At 41.3% G+C, this 17,891-nt stretch overlaps 1 protein-coding gene and 1 pseudogene across 8 annotated transcripts in view; both read left to right on the forward strand.

Annotated features, from left to right (window-relative positions):
* Positions 1-5,795, forward strand: part of PLS3 (plastin 3) — a 90,763-nt gene extending 84,968 nt beyond the window's left edge. For all 8 annotated transcript variants that reach the window (XM_055269504.2, XM_055269508.2, XM_055269505.2 and 5 more), the window contains 6 exons: positions 44-122; positions 1,220-1,334; positions 1,547-1,680; positions 2,696-2,819; positions 3,039-3,163; positions 4,552-5,795. In XM_055269504.2, coding sequence (XP_055125479.1) covers positions 44-122; positions 1,220-1,334; positions 1,547-1,680; positions 2,696-2,819; positions 3,039-3,163; positions 4,552-4,684 — 710 coding nt within the window. In that variant the 3' untranslated portion in view covers positions 4,685-5,795. The remainder of the gene's footprint in view (positions 1-43; positions 123-1,219; positions 1,335-1,546; positions 1,681-2,695; positions 2,820-3,038; positions 3,164-4,551) is intronic.
* A 10,315-nt stretch (positions 5,796-16,110) lies between these two features.
* On the forward strand, positions 16,111-16,432 carry LOC129476484 (PHD finger-like domain-containing protein 5A; annotated as a pseudogene).
* Positions 16,433-17,891: the final 1,459 nt, after the last annotated feature.

Consider the following 17,891-nt stretch of genomic DNA (forward strand, 5'->3'; position numbering starts at 1 on the left):
AAGTGTTTAATGAATCAGTAAATTTTGTGAATATTCTTAACAGGAGAAACTCGTGAAGAAAGAACCTTCCGTAACTGGATGAATTCTCTTGGTGTCAATCCCCACGTAAACCATCTCTATGCGTAAGCCTTCCTACTGCTATTGTAAACAGTTATGAATGTCATGAATGGATGTTAAATAATGACAGCTCTAAAGATTTTCTAGATATTAATTTGTAGCTATTATTTATATTGGAAAATGTCGAGTGGTGATTTCCATCATCATTTTCCAAATACACAAAAGCTTTAATTATTTCTCTACATGATCATTAACTGTAAGTGATAGAATATATAAATGTCTTTATAGTACCCTAGGGAGCAAATACTTTATATTTTGAAATAGCCGTTTGGGAGGCTGAGGCGGGGGTTTGCTTGAGCCCAGGAGTTTGAGGCTTCAGTGAGCTATGGTTGTGCCACTGTACTCCAGCCTGGGCAACAAAGTGAGATCCTATCTCTAAGAGGGAAAAAAAAAGAAAGGTAAAAAAGAAAGAAACAGAGACCAGGGAATCCTTTAAGTAGACCATCCACAACAACTCAGCGACTTTGGCTCACTGTTCTCTCAGCCCAGAACGTTCTTTGCTCGCATATAATGGCTCGTACCCTTACTGTATTCCAGTCACTGATTCAAAGATTTCCTGACTACCACCTGCTACTTTCTAACCCCTAACCCTAGTTCCTTTTTTTCTTCATAGCACTTACATACACCCCTAAAATTGTTTGTTTATTGTCAACAAAACAAACAACACCCCCGTATTGTTTGTTTATTGTCAACAAAACAAACAACACCCCCGTATTGTTTGTTTATTTTCAAGAAAACAAACAACACCCCCGTATTGTTTGTTTATTTTCAACAAAACAAACAACACCCCAGTATTGTTTGTTTATCCATGTAATTGTTTATTGTCTCTCTCTGACTCTAATGCAAGGACAGGGTTTTTTGTCCTGTGGGCCCAGCCTCTAGAACAGTGCCTTGCTTACAGTAAGCTCTCAATAAATACTTAATAAATGAATGGGATGGTCTTAGCTCTGTTTTCAGCACAGATTGATAGAAAATATGAGTCTTGGGTATTATTTATGGTTTTATATATCTTGTTTGACAATGTAGTGTTACTGTTTTTAAGGAAAGTCAAGTAAGTCCCAGCTTCCTGAAAACACTGATTACATTATTTTTAAATCATTAGTGACCTGCAAGATGCCCTGGTAATCTTACAGTTATATGAACGAATTAAAGTTCCTGTTGACTGGAGTAAGGTTAATAAACCTCCATACCCGAAACTTGGAGCCAACATGAAAAAGGTAGGTAATTAAGTTGCTGTATATCTTTGTTAGAGTATTTTTATTCTCGATTCATTTCTTTTGTTTCTAAAACTCTTGACGCTGAGCTTCTTGAGGACAAAAACTGTGTCTTATTTGTTTTCGTGTGCTGATACCTAGCATTATACAAGACACACACGTATGCAGATTAAACAAATGGAAGTCTTTAACCATTTACTCTTGTGCCTTTGCAGCTAGAAAACTGCAACTATGCTGTTGAATTAGGGAAGCATCCTGCTAAATTCTCCCTGGTTGGCATTGGAGGGCAAGACCTGAATGATGGGAACCAAACCCTGACTTTAGCTTTAGTCTGGCAGCTGATGAGAAGGTATAGTACACAACTGTAGCTGTTTAGTCTTTACTATCATACAGGTCTGTGATTTAGTCCTTACTGTGTTTAATAAGTGGACATGTCAGTAACTACACTTTTGAAATATGTTGTATTTACACTCTGAAATGAGTTTAATTAATGAATATATGTTGGATGTTAAGTGGGAGATGCTTCCTTGCAAGTTAGGCAGCAGAACTATGGCTAGTCCCTTTTTTAAAAAATAGGAAGCCTGACACATAGATTTCGGCCTCGTTCAGTGTCAGTGAATTAAAAAATTGTCAGAACAAAATTATGAACATCCTCATGCTCATTTGAAAATAAAGATCTCTCTCTGTAATGCTGATGAAGATCACCATAATGCTGAAAAGCATTCATTATGACTGGGCACCAGCCAAAGCACAGCTTATTTAATGCCATTACCACTATTGGAATAGTACAAAATGTGCCTGCAGTAGGCTGTTGGACCTGCTCATTAAAGCACTGTCAGTCTGCTCCTCTCTCACCACTACAAAGGGTAGAGCAGTAGCAAGCCACTACTGCTTGAAATATTTTTTTCACATAGTGTGAATCTCTTTCCATGAAATCTTTAGTCCTTGAAATTTAAGGAATATAGGGGCCGGGAGCGGTGGCTCACGCCTGTAATCCCAGCACTTTGGGAGGCGGAGAAGGGTGGATCACGAGGTCAGGAGATCGAGACCATCCTGGCTACACAGTGAAACCCCGTCTCTACTAAAAATATAAAAAATTAGCCGGGCGTGGTGGTGGGCGCCTGTAGTCCCAGCTACTCAGGAAGCTGAGGCAGGAGAATGGCGTGAACGCGGGAGGCGGAGCTTGCAGTGAGCGGGAGATTGCGCCACTGCACTCCAGCCTGGGCGACAGAGCGAGACTCCGTCACAAAAAAAAAAAAGAAAAATTTAAGAAATATAAAAAGTGGAAGATAAAGCATCTTTCTGATGTTTGCATTTTTCCTCATGAAGTAGATTGTGACGTTTTCTTCTGCTGCTTCTCTTAGATATACCCTCAATGTCCTGGAAGATCTTGGAGATGGTCAGAAAGCCAATGACGACATCATTGTGAACTGGGTGAACAGAACGTTGAGTGAAGCTGGAAAATCAACTTCCATTCAGAGTTTTAAGGTCAGAATCCATATTTGACTATTAAATATTATGTTTGCTAGATAACATCTATCATTTGGGAAGGTAACCTTTGGCTTCTTTGTGAATGAGAATTGGTGTTGGGCTAATGGCACAATTCTTTACGAATTCACTGGGCTTTGTTTTTGGCACTTGATATAAGTAAGCACATGTTAATTTGTATGTATCAAAATTCTCAGATTTGTTCTCCTTTCACACTAGGACAAGACGATCAGCTCCAGTTTGGCAGTTGTGGATTTAATTGATGCCATCCAGCCAGGCTGTATAAACTATGACCTTGTGAAGAGTGGCAATCTAACAGAAGATGACAAACACAATAATGCCAAGTAAGGGAGACTGCTAATAGTATGAAAAGAACGCAGCTTTGCAGCTGGACAGATCTGAATTCTAATTCAGGTTCTGCCATTTAAGAGTGGTGTCACCTTGGGAGAAACCTCTTGGAGCCTCAGATTCCTCATCAGTAAACTGGAGGCAATAATACTTACCTTAGATTTTATAAAGATTAAATTTTTTAAAATTATAAGAGCCTAGCCTTGTGCTTGGCCTACTAGGTGCTTAGTCAGTTGTTGCTTCAGTGGATTACAGAAATAATGTAGCATGTATTTTAATGCAAATCAGGTAAAACTTTACAACAAGAAAAATAGGAGCTTAGGGTGTTCATCTGTCTGTCTCATTCTTTTTTTAAAAAACACATTATCCACTTATGTCTCTTTTACTATACATAGATCATTCTTACTACATTTGTTGAATTTATTTTCGTCAGTTCCCATATCAACAGAATGCTTGCTAGCCCTCCACAGAAGACTATGCCTTGAAAGTTTCTTGCATTTCAACAATATTCAGAAGGTCTTTTCCACCAGCCTATTTTCTTCTTCACCAAAGACCTAGAGTGTGACCTGGCTTCATGGGTGACCCATGAAAACTTTACTAGTTAGACATTGAAAATCCATCCACAGTCCTGCGAAACTTTGGAGTTAGGCACATTATTTCTTTTTTCCTTGAAAAATATTTCAAGCAGATATGACAAAGGTCTAATATCCACAGTATATCAAGAACTCTTGAAATCTTTTTCTAGAAACTCGATGATTTAATTATCTTTAAAGATTCTGGTTCCAACACACCCTAGAAATGCTTCATGGATTAGTTGAGATGTGTTCTTGAAAATTTCCCTACCTGGACATCTCAGTTCTTCTGTCCCTTCCTTTGTCTACCTTTTCGAGTTTTTGGTCCAGCCACTCTGTCCATGTACCATGTAGACTGTCTCCCCTCTCATGAATATTTGGAAGGATTCATTGCATCTGCCTAACAACTTGGGTTTTACATCTAGCATGATTTTCCACCTCATATCTCTAAGATCACTTGAGTGTGTGTTATTATATGAGCAATGAGAATATTAACATGGATTGTATAGACCGCCTAGGTAATTATATATATAAAGTTGGTGCTTCAAGCTTAATTCTCACCTCACATTGGAGAAAAAGAGTGAATAAATATTATTGGCCCCAAATAATAGAGCTTAAAAACCTACTGTAACTTCAAAGTGAAATCAAAACCCAAATCAAAAGAAAACAAAAAGCAAAACTGTTCTAATTGGAACTATCAATATGGAATTTTTGCGTCCCAGCATAATAATTATATATGAGGAAATAGATGTCTTATGTGGTGTCCTTAACTGACAAGAATTTCATCCGGATTTTGTTTCCCCCTAAAATAGGTATGCAGTGTCAATGGCTAGAAGAATCGGAGCCAGAGTGTACGCTCTCCCTGAAGACCTTGTGGAAGTAAAGCCCAAGATGGTCATGACTGTGTTTGCATGTTTGATGGGCAGGGGAATGAAGAGAGTGTAAAATAACCAATCTGAATAAAACAGCCTTGCTCCCAGGTGCATGATTCGCAGGTCAGCTATTTCCAGGTGAAGTGCTTATGGCTTAAGGAACTCTTGGCCATTCAAAGGACTTTTCATTTTGATTAACAGGACTAGCTCATCATGACAGCTCTCAGGGGAAAGGGTTTAAGAAAAACAACTCCTCTTTCCCATAGTCAGAGTTGGATTTGTCAGGCACGCCTGAAATGTGCTCATAGCCAAAACATTTTACTCTCTCCTCCTAGAATGCTGCCCTTGACATTTCCCATTGCTGTATGTTATTTCTCGCTCTGTTATCTTTTGCCCTCTTAGAATGTCCCTCTCTTGGGACTCGCTTAGATGATGGGATATGAATATTATTAGACAGTAATTTTGCTTTCCATCCAGTATGCTAGTTCTTATTTGAGAACTATGGTCAGAGGGTATTTGGATATGAGTATCCTTTGCTTATCTTTGTAGTACTGAAAATTTGCCGAAGTAACTGGCTGTGCAGAATGTAATAGAAGCTTTTCTTATTCTTTTATTCTTAAGATCAGTATCTTTTTACAGTATTCTTTCTACATGATCCTTTTTTGTACATTTAAGAATATTTTGATTACATTAAACAAGACTGCTGATTTTGCTACTTTTTTTAAGGGGTCTTCAAGTAAGTAAAACATACATCGTAGCTAGAAGAAAAATGTACCTTAAATTTACATCTTCCCTCTCATACCCAAGCTGTAAACAATTGAAATATTTTGTCTTAAATCACTTGGTTCAATACATGCTTATTTGTTTTGAAACCTGTATCATCAAACTCTCTCTCTAAATTTAAAATGCTGTTGAATATGATACTTTTGAGGAGAGAGTGTGCTCAGAACTTAGACGGGATTTGGTAGGCCAAGTATGCTAAGTGTACAATATATTTTTTAATTTTACACCTCAAACAAAGAAATGTGGTCACTAAAAATAAAAGTATATATGTAGGAATTAATGTACTCTTGCTTTGTCAAGCTGTTTGCTATAGTTTCCAAGGTATTATGTTACTCTAACTCTGAAAAGTGATGTAATCTGGTAGCAATGTAGTAGTTCAAATAAAGGCATTTACATAATAATTAGTCTCTTCTTCATGCTTTTGTCTCTTAGGAAGTATGCCAATGTTTGTCAGGATTTTTTTTCTTTTTGTTTTTCTGATGTATTCTATAAAATGGTGTTTGTTAAATTTGAGTTTTGGGAGCTGAATTATAGGTACTGAATTAAGGACAGTACAAATGAAGTAAAAGGGTTTTCTCCAATTTACCAAAATTTCTTTATCCAGTTCCTGCTTTTTTCTTTCTTTTCCACCTCCCTCAATCTTTTCAGTGTTCTATGATATACATATCCTGAAACAGTGGGGATCTGAACAGTCACAGAGGAGAAATGGTTCATGGTAGATCTTCTCAACCTCATCCATATATGACATTTTTGGCTGGATAACTCTCTGTTGGGGTAGGGGGAAGGGGCTACCTTGTGCATTGTAGGAGGTTTAGCAGTATTACCGGCCTCTACCCACTAGATGTCAGCACATCCCCAGTGGTGTTGACCAAAATTGTCTCCAGACATAACCAAATGTCTCCTGGGTGGCAAAATCATCCCTTGTTGACAATCAGTGCCCTTTTAAGCCTTTGTGTGAATGAGTAATATAAGGTGTCATCTACTGAGGATTTGGTTACGTAGTGATACTATATAATGCTTTGCATTTATAATCCGAGAGATGGAAAGACCTTTTTAAATGTCACCTGAATTCCAAAGACATAAAATAAAAAAAGGATACATTTGACAACTCTACTTTTGCAAATAGATGTGTATAATTAAAAAGATCAAAATATAGATAACTAAAAAAGTGAGTTCAGTCTCAGATTATAGATTCTTTTAATATAAAAATAGAATTTATGAGTGAAAAAAAGACAAATCTGCAAACATACTAGGGTAACTGATGAAGTAAGGACAATTACATCTTAAGACCTGTCTTATGCCTTGAATCTGCCATACTCATTCACGTTCATCTTCGTCGAAGTACAAAGGTTCTTCTCTATAAGCCGTAACGCCTCGAAGTGCCTCTTTAACAGGATAGGAAAGATATATTTCATGTGGCCCTTTCTGCAAAAAAGGAGCTGATTTCTTGGGTGGTTCACTATACAGGGCCCACAGCCTGTAGGAGTGTACCATGGGATAGTTAAGTATTCATATAAAGCAGTGGGCCTGACACACGATTTTTTTTCCTCCAAAAACTAATTGCAGCAAATTAGAATGTGGACCAAAATTAGCAATACATTAAGAATTCTGCCAGGTGTGGTGACTCATAACTGTAATCCCAGCAATTTGGAAGGCTGAGGCAGGTGGATTGCCTGAGCTCAGGAGCTGAAGATCAGCCTGGGCAACATGGTGAATCCCCATCTCTACCAACATGGTGAATCCCCCATCTCTTCCCCACACACCTGTAACCTCAGCACTTTGGGAGACTGAAGTGGGAGGATTGCTTGAGGCCAGGAGTTTGAGACCAGCCTGGACAATACAAGGAGACTCCATCTGTATAATAAAGTTAGCTAAGCATGAGACTGGGTGCGGTGGCTCAAGCTTGTAATCCCAACACTTTGGGAGACCAAGGTGGGTGGATCACCTGAGGTCAGGAGTTTGAGACCAGCCTGGGCAACATGGTGAAACCCCATATCTACTAAAAATACAAAAATTAGCCAGGCATGGTGGTGGACACCTATAATTCCAGCTACTCGGGAGGCTTAGGCAAGAGAATCACTTGAACACGGCAGGTAGAAGTTGATGTGAGCCGAGATCGCACCACTGCACTCCAGCCTGGGCGAAAGAGCTAAACTCCATCTCGAAGAAAAGAAAATTAGCTGAGCATGGTGGTGCATGCCTGTGGTCCCAGCTACTTGGGAAGCTGAGGCAGGAGGATCACTTAGCTCAGTTGATCAAGGCTGCAGTGAGCTGTGATCGAACCACTGCACCCGAAGCTGGGCTGCAAGACTCCATCTCTTAAAGAAAATAAAGATTATATTCCCCTCTATCCTAATATGCTGAGAGATTGATTTTTTTAAATTTTTGTCATGAATGGGTGGGTAGATTTTATCAAATGCTTTTTCTGCATCAATTTATATCATCATAAGATTTTCTTCTTTACCCTATTGATACGGTGGATTACATTGATTAGTTTCCAAAGGTTAAACAAACCTTGCATGCCTGAATAAATCCCACTTGGTCAGTGTATAATTCTTATTCATTGTTGAATTTGGTTTGCTAATATTTTATTAAGGATTTTTGCATCTAAGCTCAGAATGACGTTAATTTTTATTTAAATGTTTTGTGCAAGTCTCCAGTAAAAATGTCCAAGCCTGGAGATATTTCTTTAATGGTTATGGGGCTATTCAGATTATCTATTTAATCTTGATTGCGTTTTGCGTGGCTTTTGAATTTTGAGGAATTTGTTCACTTCTTCCATGTTGCTGAATTTGTGAACATAAAGTTTTTGTAGTATTTCCTGAATTATCTTTTTAATAGCTGCAGGATATGTAATGATATCTTCAGTTTGATTCCTCATAGTGGTGATTTATGTCTTCTCTCTTTTTAATCTTTGTCAGTCTTGCTAGAAGTTTATCAATTTCATTACTTTTTTTAAGAACCAGCTTTTTGTTTCTTTGTTGTTTTTTGTTTTCTATTTTATCGATGTATGGTTTTATCTTTATGATTTCCATCTTTCTGCTTGCTTTGAATGTGTTTGGCTCTTTTTTTGTTGTTGTTGTGGCATCTGTCCAAGACAACCATAAAAAGCCACTAACCTCAATAAACTACCCATACAGAATTATCTATTTCTCCTTTCAGCAAGATCAGTTTTTTTGTTGTTGTTGTTGTTGAGACAGAGTCTCACCGTGTTGCCCAGGCTGGAGTGCAATGGCGTTGGCTCACGGCAACTGCCATCTCCGGGTTCAAGCAATTCTTCTGCCTCAGCCTTCTCAGTAGCTGTGATTACAGGTGCCCACCACCACTCCCTGTTTTTTTTTCTATTTTTAGTAGATACAGAATTTCACCATGTTGGCCAGGCTGGTCTCGAACTCCTGACCTCAGGTGATCCACCAGCCTTGGACTCCCAAAGTGCTGGGATTATAGGCATGAGCCACCGTGTCCAGCCACACCCTGCTCAGTTTTTATGTATTTTGAGACTGTGTTGTTTGGTGCTTACACATTTAGGGTCACCATTTCTTTTTGGCTAATTGATCTTTTTCTGATTACATAATGTCACTCCTAGTCCCTAGTAATTTTCTTTGCTCTGTATTCTACTTTATGTGATATTGATATAGCCTAGCCATTCCTGCTTTTTAATGTTTACATAACTGTCATTTTCTATTCTTTTATTTTCAAGCTGCATTCATTATGCTTGAAGTGAGTTTCATGTAGATTGCATATACTTGGGTCATGTGTTTTTATCTGTGTTTTAATTTTTTGTTTGTTTGTTTGTTTTGAGATGGAGTTTCACTCTTGTCGCCCAGACTGGAGTGCAGTGGCGTGAGCTCAGCTCACTGCAACCTCCGCCTCCCGGGTTCAAGCGATTCTCCCACCTCAGCCTCCTGAGTAACTGAGATTACAGGCATGTGCCACTGTGCCCGGATAATTTTGAGTTTTTAGTAGAGATGGCTTTTTACCATGTTGGCCAGGCTGGTCTCGAACTCCTGACCTCAGGTGATCCACCCGCCTCAGCCTCCCAAAGTGCTGGGATTTTACAGGTGTGAGCCACTACACATTCCTTTTTTTTTTTTTTTTTTTTGAGATGGAGTCTCGCTCTGTCACCCAGGCTGGAGTGAAGTGGTGTAATCTTGGCTGACTGCAACCTCCGCCTCCCAGCTTCAAGTGATTCTCCTGCCTCAGCCTCCCAAGTAGCTGGGATTACAGGTGCCTGCCACCACGCCCAGGTAATTTTTGTATTTTTAGTAGAGATGGGGTTTCACCATGTTGGGCAAGCTGGTCTCGAACTCCTAACCTCAGGTGATCCACCCGCCTCGGCCTCCCAAAGTGCTGAGATTACAGGTGTGAGCCACCACACCCAGCTGTGAGACACTGCACCCAGCCTTAATTATTAATGGTTAGACATTATTTACTTTGAAAGTAATTATTGATATGTTAAGGCATAAGTGTGCCATTTTATTATTTAGTTTATGTTTGCTTGTTCCACTTTTTGTCCTTCTGCTCCCTGCCTCTTACCTTTTGGTGAGTCACTTGAAAGTTTTTTAAAATTCCATTTTGAGGCCGGGCACAGTGGCTCATGCCTGTAATCCTAGCACTTTGGGAGGCTGAGGCGGGCGGATCACGAGGTCAGGAGATCGAGACCATCTTGGCTAACACGGTGAAACCCCGTCTCTACTAAAAATACAAAAAATTAGTAGGGCGCCGTGGCGGGCGCCTGTAGTCCCAGCCACTCGGGAGGCTGAGGCAGGAGAATGGCGTGAACCTGAGAGGTGGAGCTTGCAGTGAGCCGAGATTGCGCCACTGCACTCCAGCCTGGGCGACAGAGCGAGACTCCGTCTCAAGAAAAAATAAAAATTCCATTTTGATATGTCAATAGTCTTCCTGAATATAGTTCTCTTTTTATTTTTATTTTTTGAGACAGTCTTGCTCTGTCACCCAGGCTGGAGAGCAGTGGCACTATCACGGCACGACTAGAGCCTCAACCTCCTCCTGAGCTCAAGTGATCCTCCCCCCTCAGCCTCCCGAGTAGCTAGGACTACAGGCGCATGCCACCACATCCAGCTAATTACTTTTGTTGCTGTTGTTGTTTGTTTGTTTGTTTTGGTAGAAACGAGGTTTTGACATGTTGCTCACGCTGGTCTCTTAACTCCTGGGCTCAAGCAATCCTCCTGCCTTAGCTTTGCAAAGTGCTGGGATTACAGGGGCGAGCTACCTTGTCCGGCCAAATATGTCTTATTTTTTATGGACTTGCTCTAGGTGTTAGTATATACATATGTACCATATCACAGTCTATTACTAAGCAACATTTTAGCACCTCAAGTGAAGTACCTCACTTTCATTTAGATCACTTGACTCTCTCTACCTGTTAAATAAATATAAATGTTTTAAGCAGTTTCTCTACATACACTGAGCACCGTGTTAGATGATATAAATTTGGCTTCAACTCTCAAATAGTACCTTTAAAAAGCATGAAGAGAAGCTTAGTTTAATATATTTACCTCTGTCATAATCATTCTATTTTTCTTTCTTTCTTCCTGAGGTCTCAGCATCCTTAGGTTATAGTTTCCTTTCTCTTTGGAAACTCCCTTTAGCCTGTTAGCCATTGTTTAATAATAGGTCTTCTGGTAAAAAATTCTCTGAGGTTTATTTCGTCTGGGAAAGCCTTTATTTCCCTTTCCGGGACTCTTTTTGCAAGGTCCCATGAGCTGAGCCTTACTTGCTACTAGACCTTGGTGAGCTTATCAAGAGTCTAGACTATAATCTTATCTCTCACACTAAGAAATGTCACATACTTGATACAATTTAACCTTCTTAGTAAGTGACTTTGTGATCTGATTTCCTGTCTAGCCCTGTCTCTTACTACTCAATGCTATTCTCAAATTGTGTACCCACAAATATACAAGCACACATTGCACACATTGTTTACACATGCACACACACACACACATACACATACACACATATATTTTGACTGTCTAAATAAGATGCCAGTAAATTTGAGCTACTTTTTTTAGCAAGAGATATACAAAATACACACGCTCACGCTAACTCTGAATTTACACTGCTGTTGCCTATACCTTGAGCTGGAGTTGGAGGATGAAACGCAGTCACGATATGGTGTGAGGAACTAAATGGCTAACAACTTAAATATGCACAAAGGTATCTCATTTATTCTAAGCAGAATGTCTGCTAATTCTGTAAGAATAGATGTGTGACTTGAATGGTTTGCAGCTCATTAATATTTAATGGATTTGGCTGATCATTCTCCCTTGATCACACATCATTCTCCAGCTACTGCCACTTTTCTCTACTCTCCCTTCCATAAAAACTTCAAAAATTAGTCTTTACTTTCTTTTCTTTTCTTTTTTTTTTGAGACAGAGTCTTGCTCTGTCACCCAGGCTGGAGTGCAGTGGCATGATAGCTCACTGCAACCTCCGCCTTCCAGGTTCAAGAGATTCTCCTGCCTCAGCCTCCTGAGTAGCTGGGATTACAGGTGCATACCAACACACCAGGCTAATTTTTGTGTTTTTCTTAGTAGAGACGGGGGTTTCACCATGTTGGCCAGGCTGGTCTCGAACTCCTGACCTCTAGTGATTCGCCTGCCTCGGCCTCCTAAAGTGCTGGGATTACAGGTGTGAGCCACCTCACCCAGCCTGAAATTAGTCTTTACTTTCTATTTCCATTTCCTCTATTCTCAATCTCTCCTGGATCCACTATAATTAGGTATTTTTCCCTACGTGAACAATCATATAGCATGTATCAGAAATTGTGGGTGCTCAGTGACCATTAAGTTCATATGAGAGAAGAAAGGCTGAATACTAATGAGCTAAGCATCCATTTTTTTAGGTTAGAAAATCATAACTGCAAAGGAGGGAAATAATAAAGCAGAAAATAATAAAATAGGAAACACATGATAAAGCAAATGAATAAACCAAAATTTGGCTCATTGAAAACCTTAATGAAATGTATAAACCTTAGCAAGATTGATCAAGAAAGAAGAGGAAAAGAGTGAAAAACATTAAAAATAAAAAAGGCCGGGCATGGTGGCTCACACCTGTAATTCCACTACTTTGGGGATGCCAAGGTGGGAGGATTGCTTGAGCCCAGGAGTTTGAGACCAGCCTGGGCAATATACCTCATCTCTACAAAAGATTTGGAAAAATTAGCCCACTGTGGTGGCATAGGCCTGTAGTTCAGCTATTCAGGAGGGGGAGGTGGGAGGATCATTTGAGAATAGAAGGCAGAGGCTACCATAAGCCAAAATCACTGTACTGCACCCCAGCCTGGGCAACAGAGGAAGATTTTGCTTCAAAAATAAAATTAAGTTAAAATTTTTTTAGAGTAGATATGCAGATACAGTCGCTGTTTGAACTGGTAATAAAAGGATATTATGAAAAACTCATGATAGGCTGGGCACGGTGGCTCACACCTGTAATCCGAGCACTTTGGGAGGCGGAGGCAGGCAGATGATGGCTTCAGGTCGGGAGTTTGAGTCCAGCCTGATCAACATGGCAAAACCCCGTCTCTACAAAAAATACAAAAATTAGCCAGGCATGGTGGCACACATCTGTAATCCCAGCTACTCGGGAGGCTGAGGCAGGAGAATCGCTTGAACCTGGGAAGCGGAGGTTGTAGTGAGCCAAGATCACGCCACTGCATTCCAGCCTGGATGACAGAATGACACTCTGTCTCAAAAAAAAAAACATGATAAAATTGCAAATTTGAATGAAGTGAACAAATAACTAGAAATGCAACATACTGTAAAAGACCCAATAAGTAATAAGAAATGTGAACAGTTCCATAACTCAAAATTTTAATTTGCATTAAAAATCTTCCAACAAAGAAAAACATGGCGACCATATGATTCTACTATTGAATTTTACCACTCAAAAAAGAATAATAATTCTCAGGCCGGGCATGGTTGTTCAACACCTCTAATCCCAGCACTTTGGGAGGCCAAGGCAGGTGGATCACCTGAGGTCAGGAGTTCGAGACCAGCCTAACCAACATAGTGAAACCCCGTCTCTACTAAAAATACAAAATTAGCTGGGCGTGGTGGCCCATGTCTGTAATCCCAGCTACTCAAGAGGCTGAGGCAGGAGAGTCACTTGAACCCGGGAGGCAGAGGTTGCAGTGAACCAAGATTGCACCATTGCAGTCCAGCCTGGGCAATGAGCAAAATTCCATCTCTAAATAAATAAATAATAAATAAATAAATAAATCTCATCTTTAACAAAATCAAAGTTTCAAAGTCTGGAAAGACAGGTGAAAGTCCCCACCTCATTTCATCAGGCTACCATGTAACCTTGTTAACAAAGCCAGAAAAGGAAAGTATGAGAAAAGAATTACAGGGTAATCAGACTTATAATATACTTGTAAAAATTCTAAACAATATTGGCAAACCTACTGCAGAAACACTTTTTATTATAAAAAGTGATGTGAAGTACATCATGACCAGAGTGGTCAGAATAAGTATTTGCTAAAGTTCAAAATCCAGCAATTAATGGTTTAGAGGAATAGCTCTGCTATGGAATCCTAGAGATCTTGCACATCTCCTCATAGACCTTATATGCAACATGCAACCACATTCTGACCCAAAACTTGCCTAGAACATGGAAAGATAGAGTCTTCTAAAGAGCTGTCACAAAGATATTTCTGTTCTCTCTCCTTATCTTGTGAGAGACTCCCTATCTTGTGGGAGGCTGCTATGAGCAGTTTTTCATTTAATTTTCTGGTTCCAATGAAGCATGAGATTTTCCACCTTAATCTCTTTTAAGGTACAGTGGAAGTCTATAAGACCACTTAGTTGCATTGTAGAGTCGGCTCTTCAGCAACGTAGTGACCTACTACTCCTGTTGTCTGTTGCTTGGCCCTCTGGTTCAATATTTTTCTGTGGAACTGGGGTTGCACAGAGCTAAAACCATGCTGATTGCTCTTGCAGTCTGTATAAGTAACACATTGTCTGAATCTTTTAGGGCTCATTGTCTCTTTATTAGCCGAATCTGTAGAAGTGTGATAAGCCTACCTAGCAGCTGTTATCAGCTGGTGCTTAGGAAATGCTTGATTTCTTGACACATGGTGATGGGAAAGCCTGGGAGTGGTGGCTCAAGCCTGCAGTCCCAACAATTTGGGAGGTTGAAGTGGGAGGATTGCTTGAGCCCAGGAGTTCGAGAACACCCTGAGCAACATGGCGAGACCCCGTCTCTACTAAAAATACAAAAATTAGCTGGGCATGGTGGCACCAGCCTAGAGTTCTACCTACTCTGGAAGCTGAGGCGGGAGGATCACCTGAGCCCAGGAGGTAGAGGTTGCAGTGAGCTGAGAGATAATGCCACTACACTCTAACCTGGGTGACAGAATGAGACCCTGTCTCAAAAAAAAAAAAAAAAAAAAAACAGCCAGGTGCAGTGGCTCACGCCTGTAATCCCTGAACTTTGGGAGGCCAAGGTGGGCGGATCACAAGGTCAGGAGTTCGAGACCAGCCTGGCCAACATGGTGAAACCCCGTCTCTACTAAAAATACAAAAATTAGCCGGGTGTGGTGGTGCATGCCTGTAATCCCAGCTACTTGGGAGGCTGAGGCAGGAGAATTGCTTGAATCTGGGAGGCGGAGGTTGCAGTGGGCCGAGATTGCACCATGGCACTCCAGCGTGGGTGACAGAGCGAGACTCCATCTCAAAAAAAAAAAGAAAAGAAAAAGAAAAAAGTTAATATCTAAAAGGTAAAATTATAAATTTACTTCAATAGGCCAGGCGCAGTGGCTCACGCTTGTAATCCCAGCACTTTGGGAGGCCGAGGCGGACGGATCACGAGGTCAGGAGATCGAGACCACGGTGAAACCCCGTCTCTACTAAAAATACAAAAAATTAGCCGGGCGTGGTGGCGGGCGCCTGTAGTCCCAGCTACTCGGAGAGGCTGAGGCAGGAGAATGGCGTGAACCCGGGAGGCGGAGCTTGCAGCGAGCCGAGATCGCACCACTGCACTCCAGCCTGGGCGACAGAGAGAGACTCTGTCTCAAAAAAAAAAAAAAAAAAAAAGCCGGGCGCGGTGGCTCACGCCTGTAATCCCAGCACTTTGGGAGGCTGAGGCGGGCGGATCACGATGTCAGGAGATCGAGACCATCCTGGCTAACACGGTGAAACCCCGTCTCTACTAAAAATACAAAAAATTAGCCGGGCGAGGTGGCGGGCGCCTGTAGTCCCAGCTACTCGGAGAGGCTGAGGCAGGAGAATGGCGTGAACCCGGGAGGCGGAGCTTGCAGTGAGCCGAGATCGCGCCACTGCACTCCAGCCTGGGTGACAGAGCGAGACTCCGTCTCAAAAAAAAAAAAAAAAAAAAGGCCAGGCGCGGTGGCTCACGCTTGTAATCCCAGCACTTTGGGAGGCCGACGCGGGCGGATCACAAGGTCAGGAGATCGAGACCACGGTGAAACCCCGTCTCTACTAAAAATACAAAAAATTAGCCGGGCGTGGTGGCAGGCGCCTGTAGTCCCAGCTACTCGGAGAGGCTGAGGCAGGAGAATGGCGTGAACCCGGGAGGCGGAGCTTGCAGTGAGCCAAGACTGCTCCACTGCACTCCAGCCTGGGCGACAGAGCGAGACTCCGTCTCAAAAAAAAAAAATAAATAAAAAATAAAAAATAAAAAATACAAAATAAAAAAATAAATTTACTTCAATATATGCGAGACGTGGGAGCTATGGCTAAACATCATCTGGATTTGATCGTTTGCTGCAAGCAGGCTGCTATGTGAAAAATGTGATGGCAAGTGTGTGATTCGTGACTCCTATAGGTGCATCCTTGCACCCTGGTGTGCAGGTGTGCATAGGTGATGAATGTAAATATAGATCTTACCAGGGGCACTGTGTGATCTGTGGAGGTCCTAGGGTCTCTGATGCCTATTATTGTAAGGAGCTCACCATTCAGGAGAAGAATAGAGATGTCTGCCCAAAGATTGCCAATTTGGGGATCTCTAAGACCTCTTCTATGAACGCAAAAAATATGACTTCAAGAAGAGGTGATTGACTTCAAGAGGTGATGACTTCAAGAAGGGTGGCAAGAGGTGATTGTTGGTTGGCCTCTTCCTCCTCCACATCAAGTTGCTGCAGCCGGCAAAAAAGACAGCTACTACTACCAGCAGAAAGGGAGTGGAGCCCAGAGCATCAACAGAAGTGCCTGCTAGTGTACCAGCACCTTGCCACTCCTTCCTCTCTCTTCACCCAGATGTGTGGTGGGGATGGAAAAGAATTCTCCACAGAGCACTCTGGTACACTGTTATCAGAGAAAAATTGATAGATTCTTTCATGGGTTTTTTTGAACTTGAGAAGCAAAGCTCTGTTCTCCATATTGATATGTTCACTCTAAAACAATATCTTCTAAAAAGAGATAATATTTCAGTCTTCTGCTTGAGGAGTTGACTGTGAAGCTATGCCCAGTGAAAAACGTGTTCTTGTAGCAGCTCTTGTGGAAGTTATCTTTGAAAAACCTTTGGTGTGTGGTGGGAAGCTATCAGATCAAGAAATGTGGACATTTAATCTTGTAACACTTACCAGGCGGTGCTGGTTTCATGTTATTTTCCTTCTGAGAAATTGGAAGCCCTTCTGTTGCTATTATATTAATAAAATTGATGTTTATTTTCTGGTAAAAAAATAAATATGCAGAGAAAGATTTCTTAATACACAAAATTCACAAGCTGTAAATACTAAAATTTATATTTTTGTCTGTATTTACATCTTCTCTTCTACATTTCTTTTTTTTTTTTTTTTTTTGAGACGGAGTCTCACTCTGTTGCCCACGCTGGAGTGCAGTGGCACCATCTCGGCTCACTGCAAGCTCCGCCACCCAGGTTCACGCCATTCTCCTGCCTCAGCCTCCCGAGTAGCTGAGATTACAGGCACCCGCCACCACCCCCAGCTAATTTTTTTGTATTTTTAGTAGAGACGGGGTTTCACCGTGTTGGCCAGGATGGTCTCGATCTCCTGACCTCGTGATCCGCCCGCCTTGGTCTCCCAAAGTGCTGGGATTACAGGCGTGAGTCACCGCACCCGGCTACATCTTCCCTTCTTCAAAAGACATTATGGAAATAGTGACAGGACAAGGCAAAAACTGAAAGGAAATATTTTCAAATAAACTCCAAAGGATTAGTATTCAAAATATAAAACGAGCCAGGCGTGGTGGCTCACGCCTGTAATCCCAGCACTTTGGGAGTCTGAGGCGGGCAGATCACCTGCGGTCAGGAGTTTGAGACCAGCCTGGCCAACATGGTGAAACATCTGTCTCTACTAAAAATATAAAAAAATTTAGCCAGGCATGATGGTTCACGCCTGTAGTCCCAGCTACTCGGGAGGGGCACGAGAATTGCTTGAACCCGGGAGGCAGAAGTTGCAGTGAGCCAAGATCACACCACTGCACTCTAGCCTGGACAACAGAGTGAGACTCAGTCTCAAAAAAAAAAAAAAACAGACCAACTGATAGGAAAAA

Source organism: Symphalangus syndactylus, chromosome X (assembly GCF_028878055.3).
Source record: "Symphalangus syndactylus isolate Jambi chromosome X, NHGRI_mSymSyn1-v2.1_pri, whole genome shotgun sequence".
NCBI lineage: Eukaryota > Metazoa > Chordata > Mammalia > Primates > Hylobatidae > Symphalangus > Symphalangus syndactylus.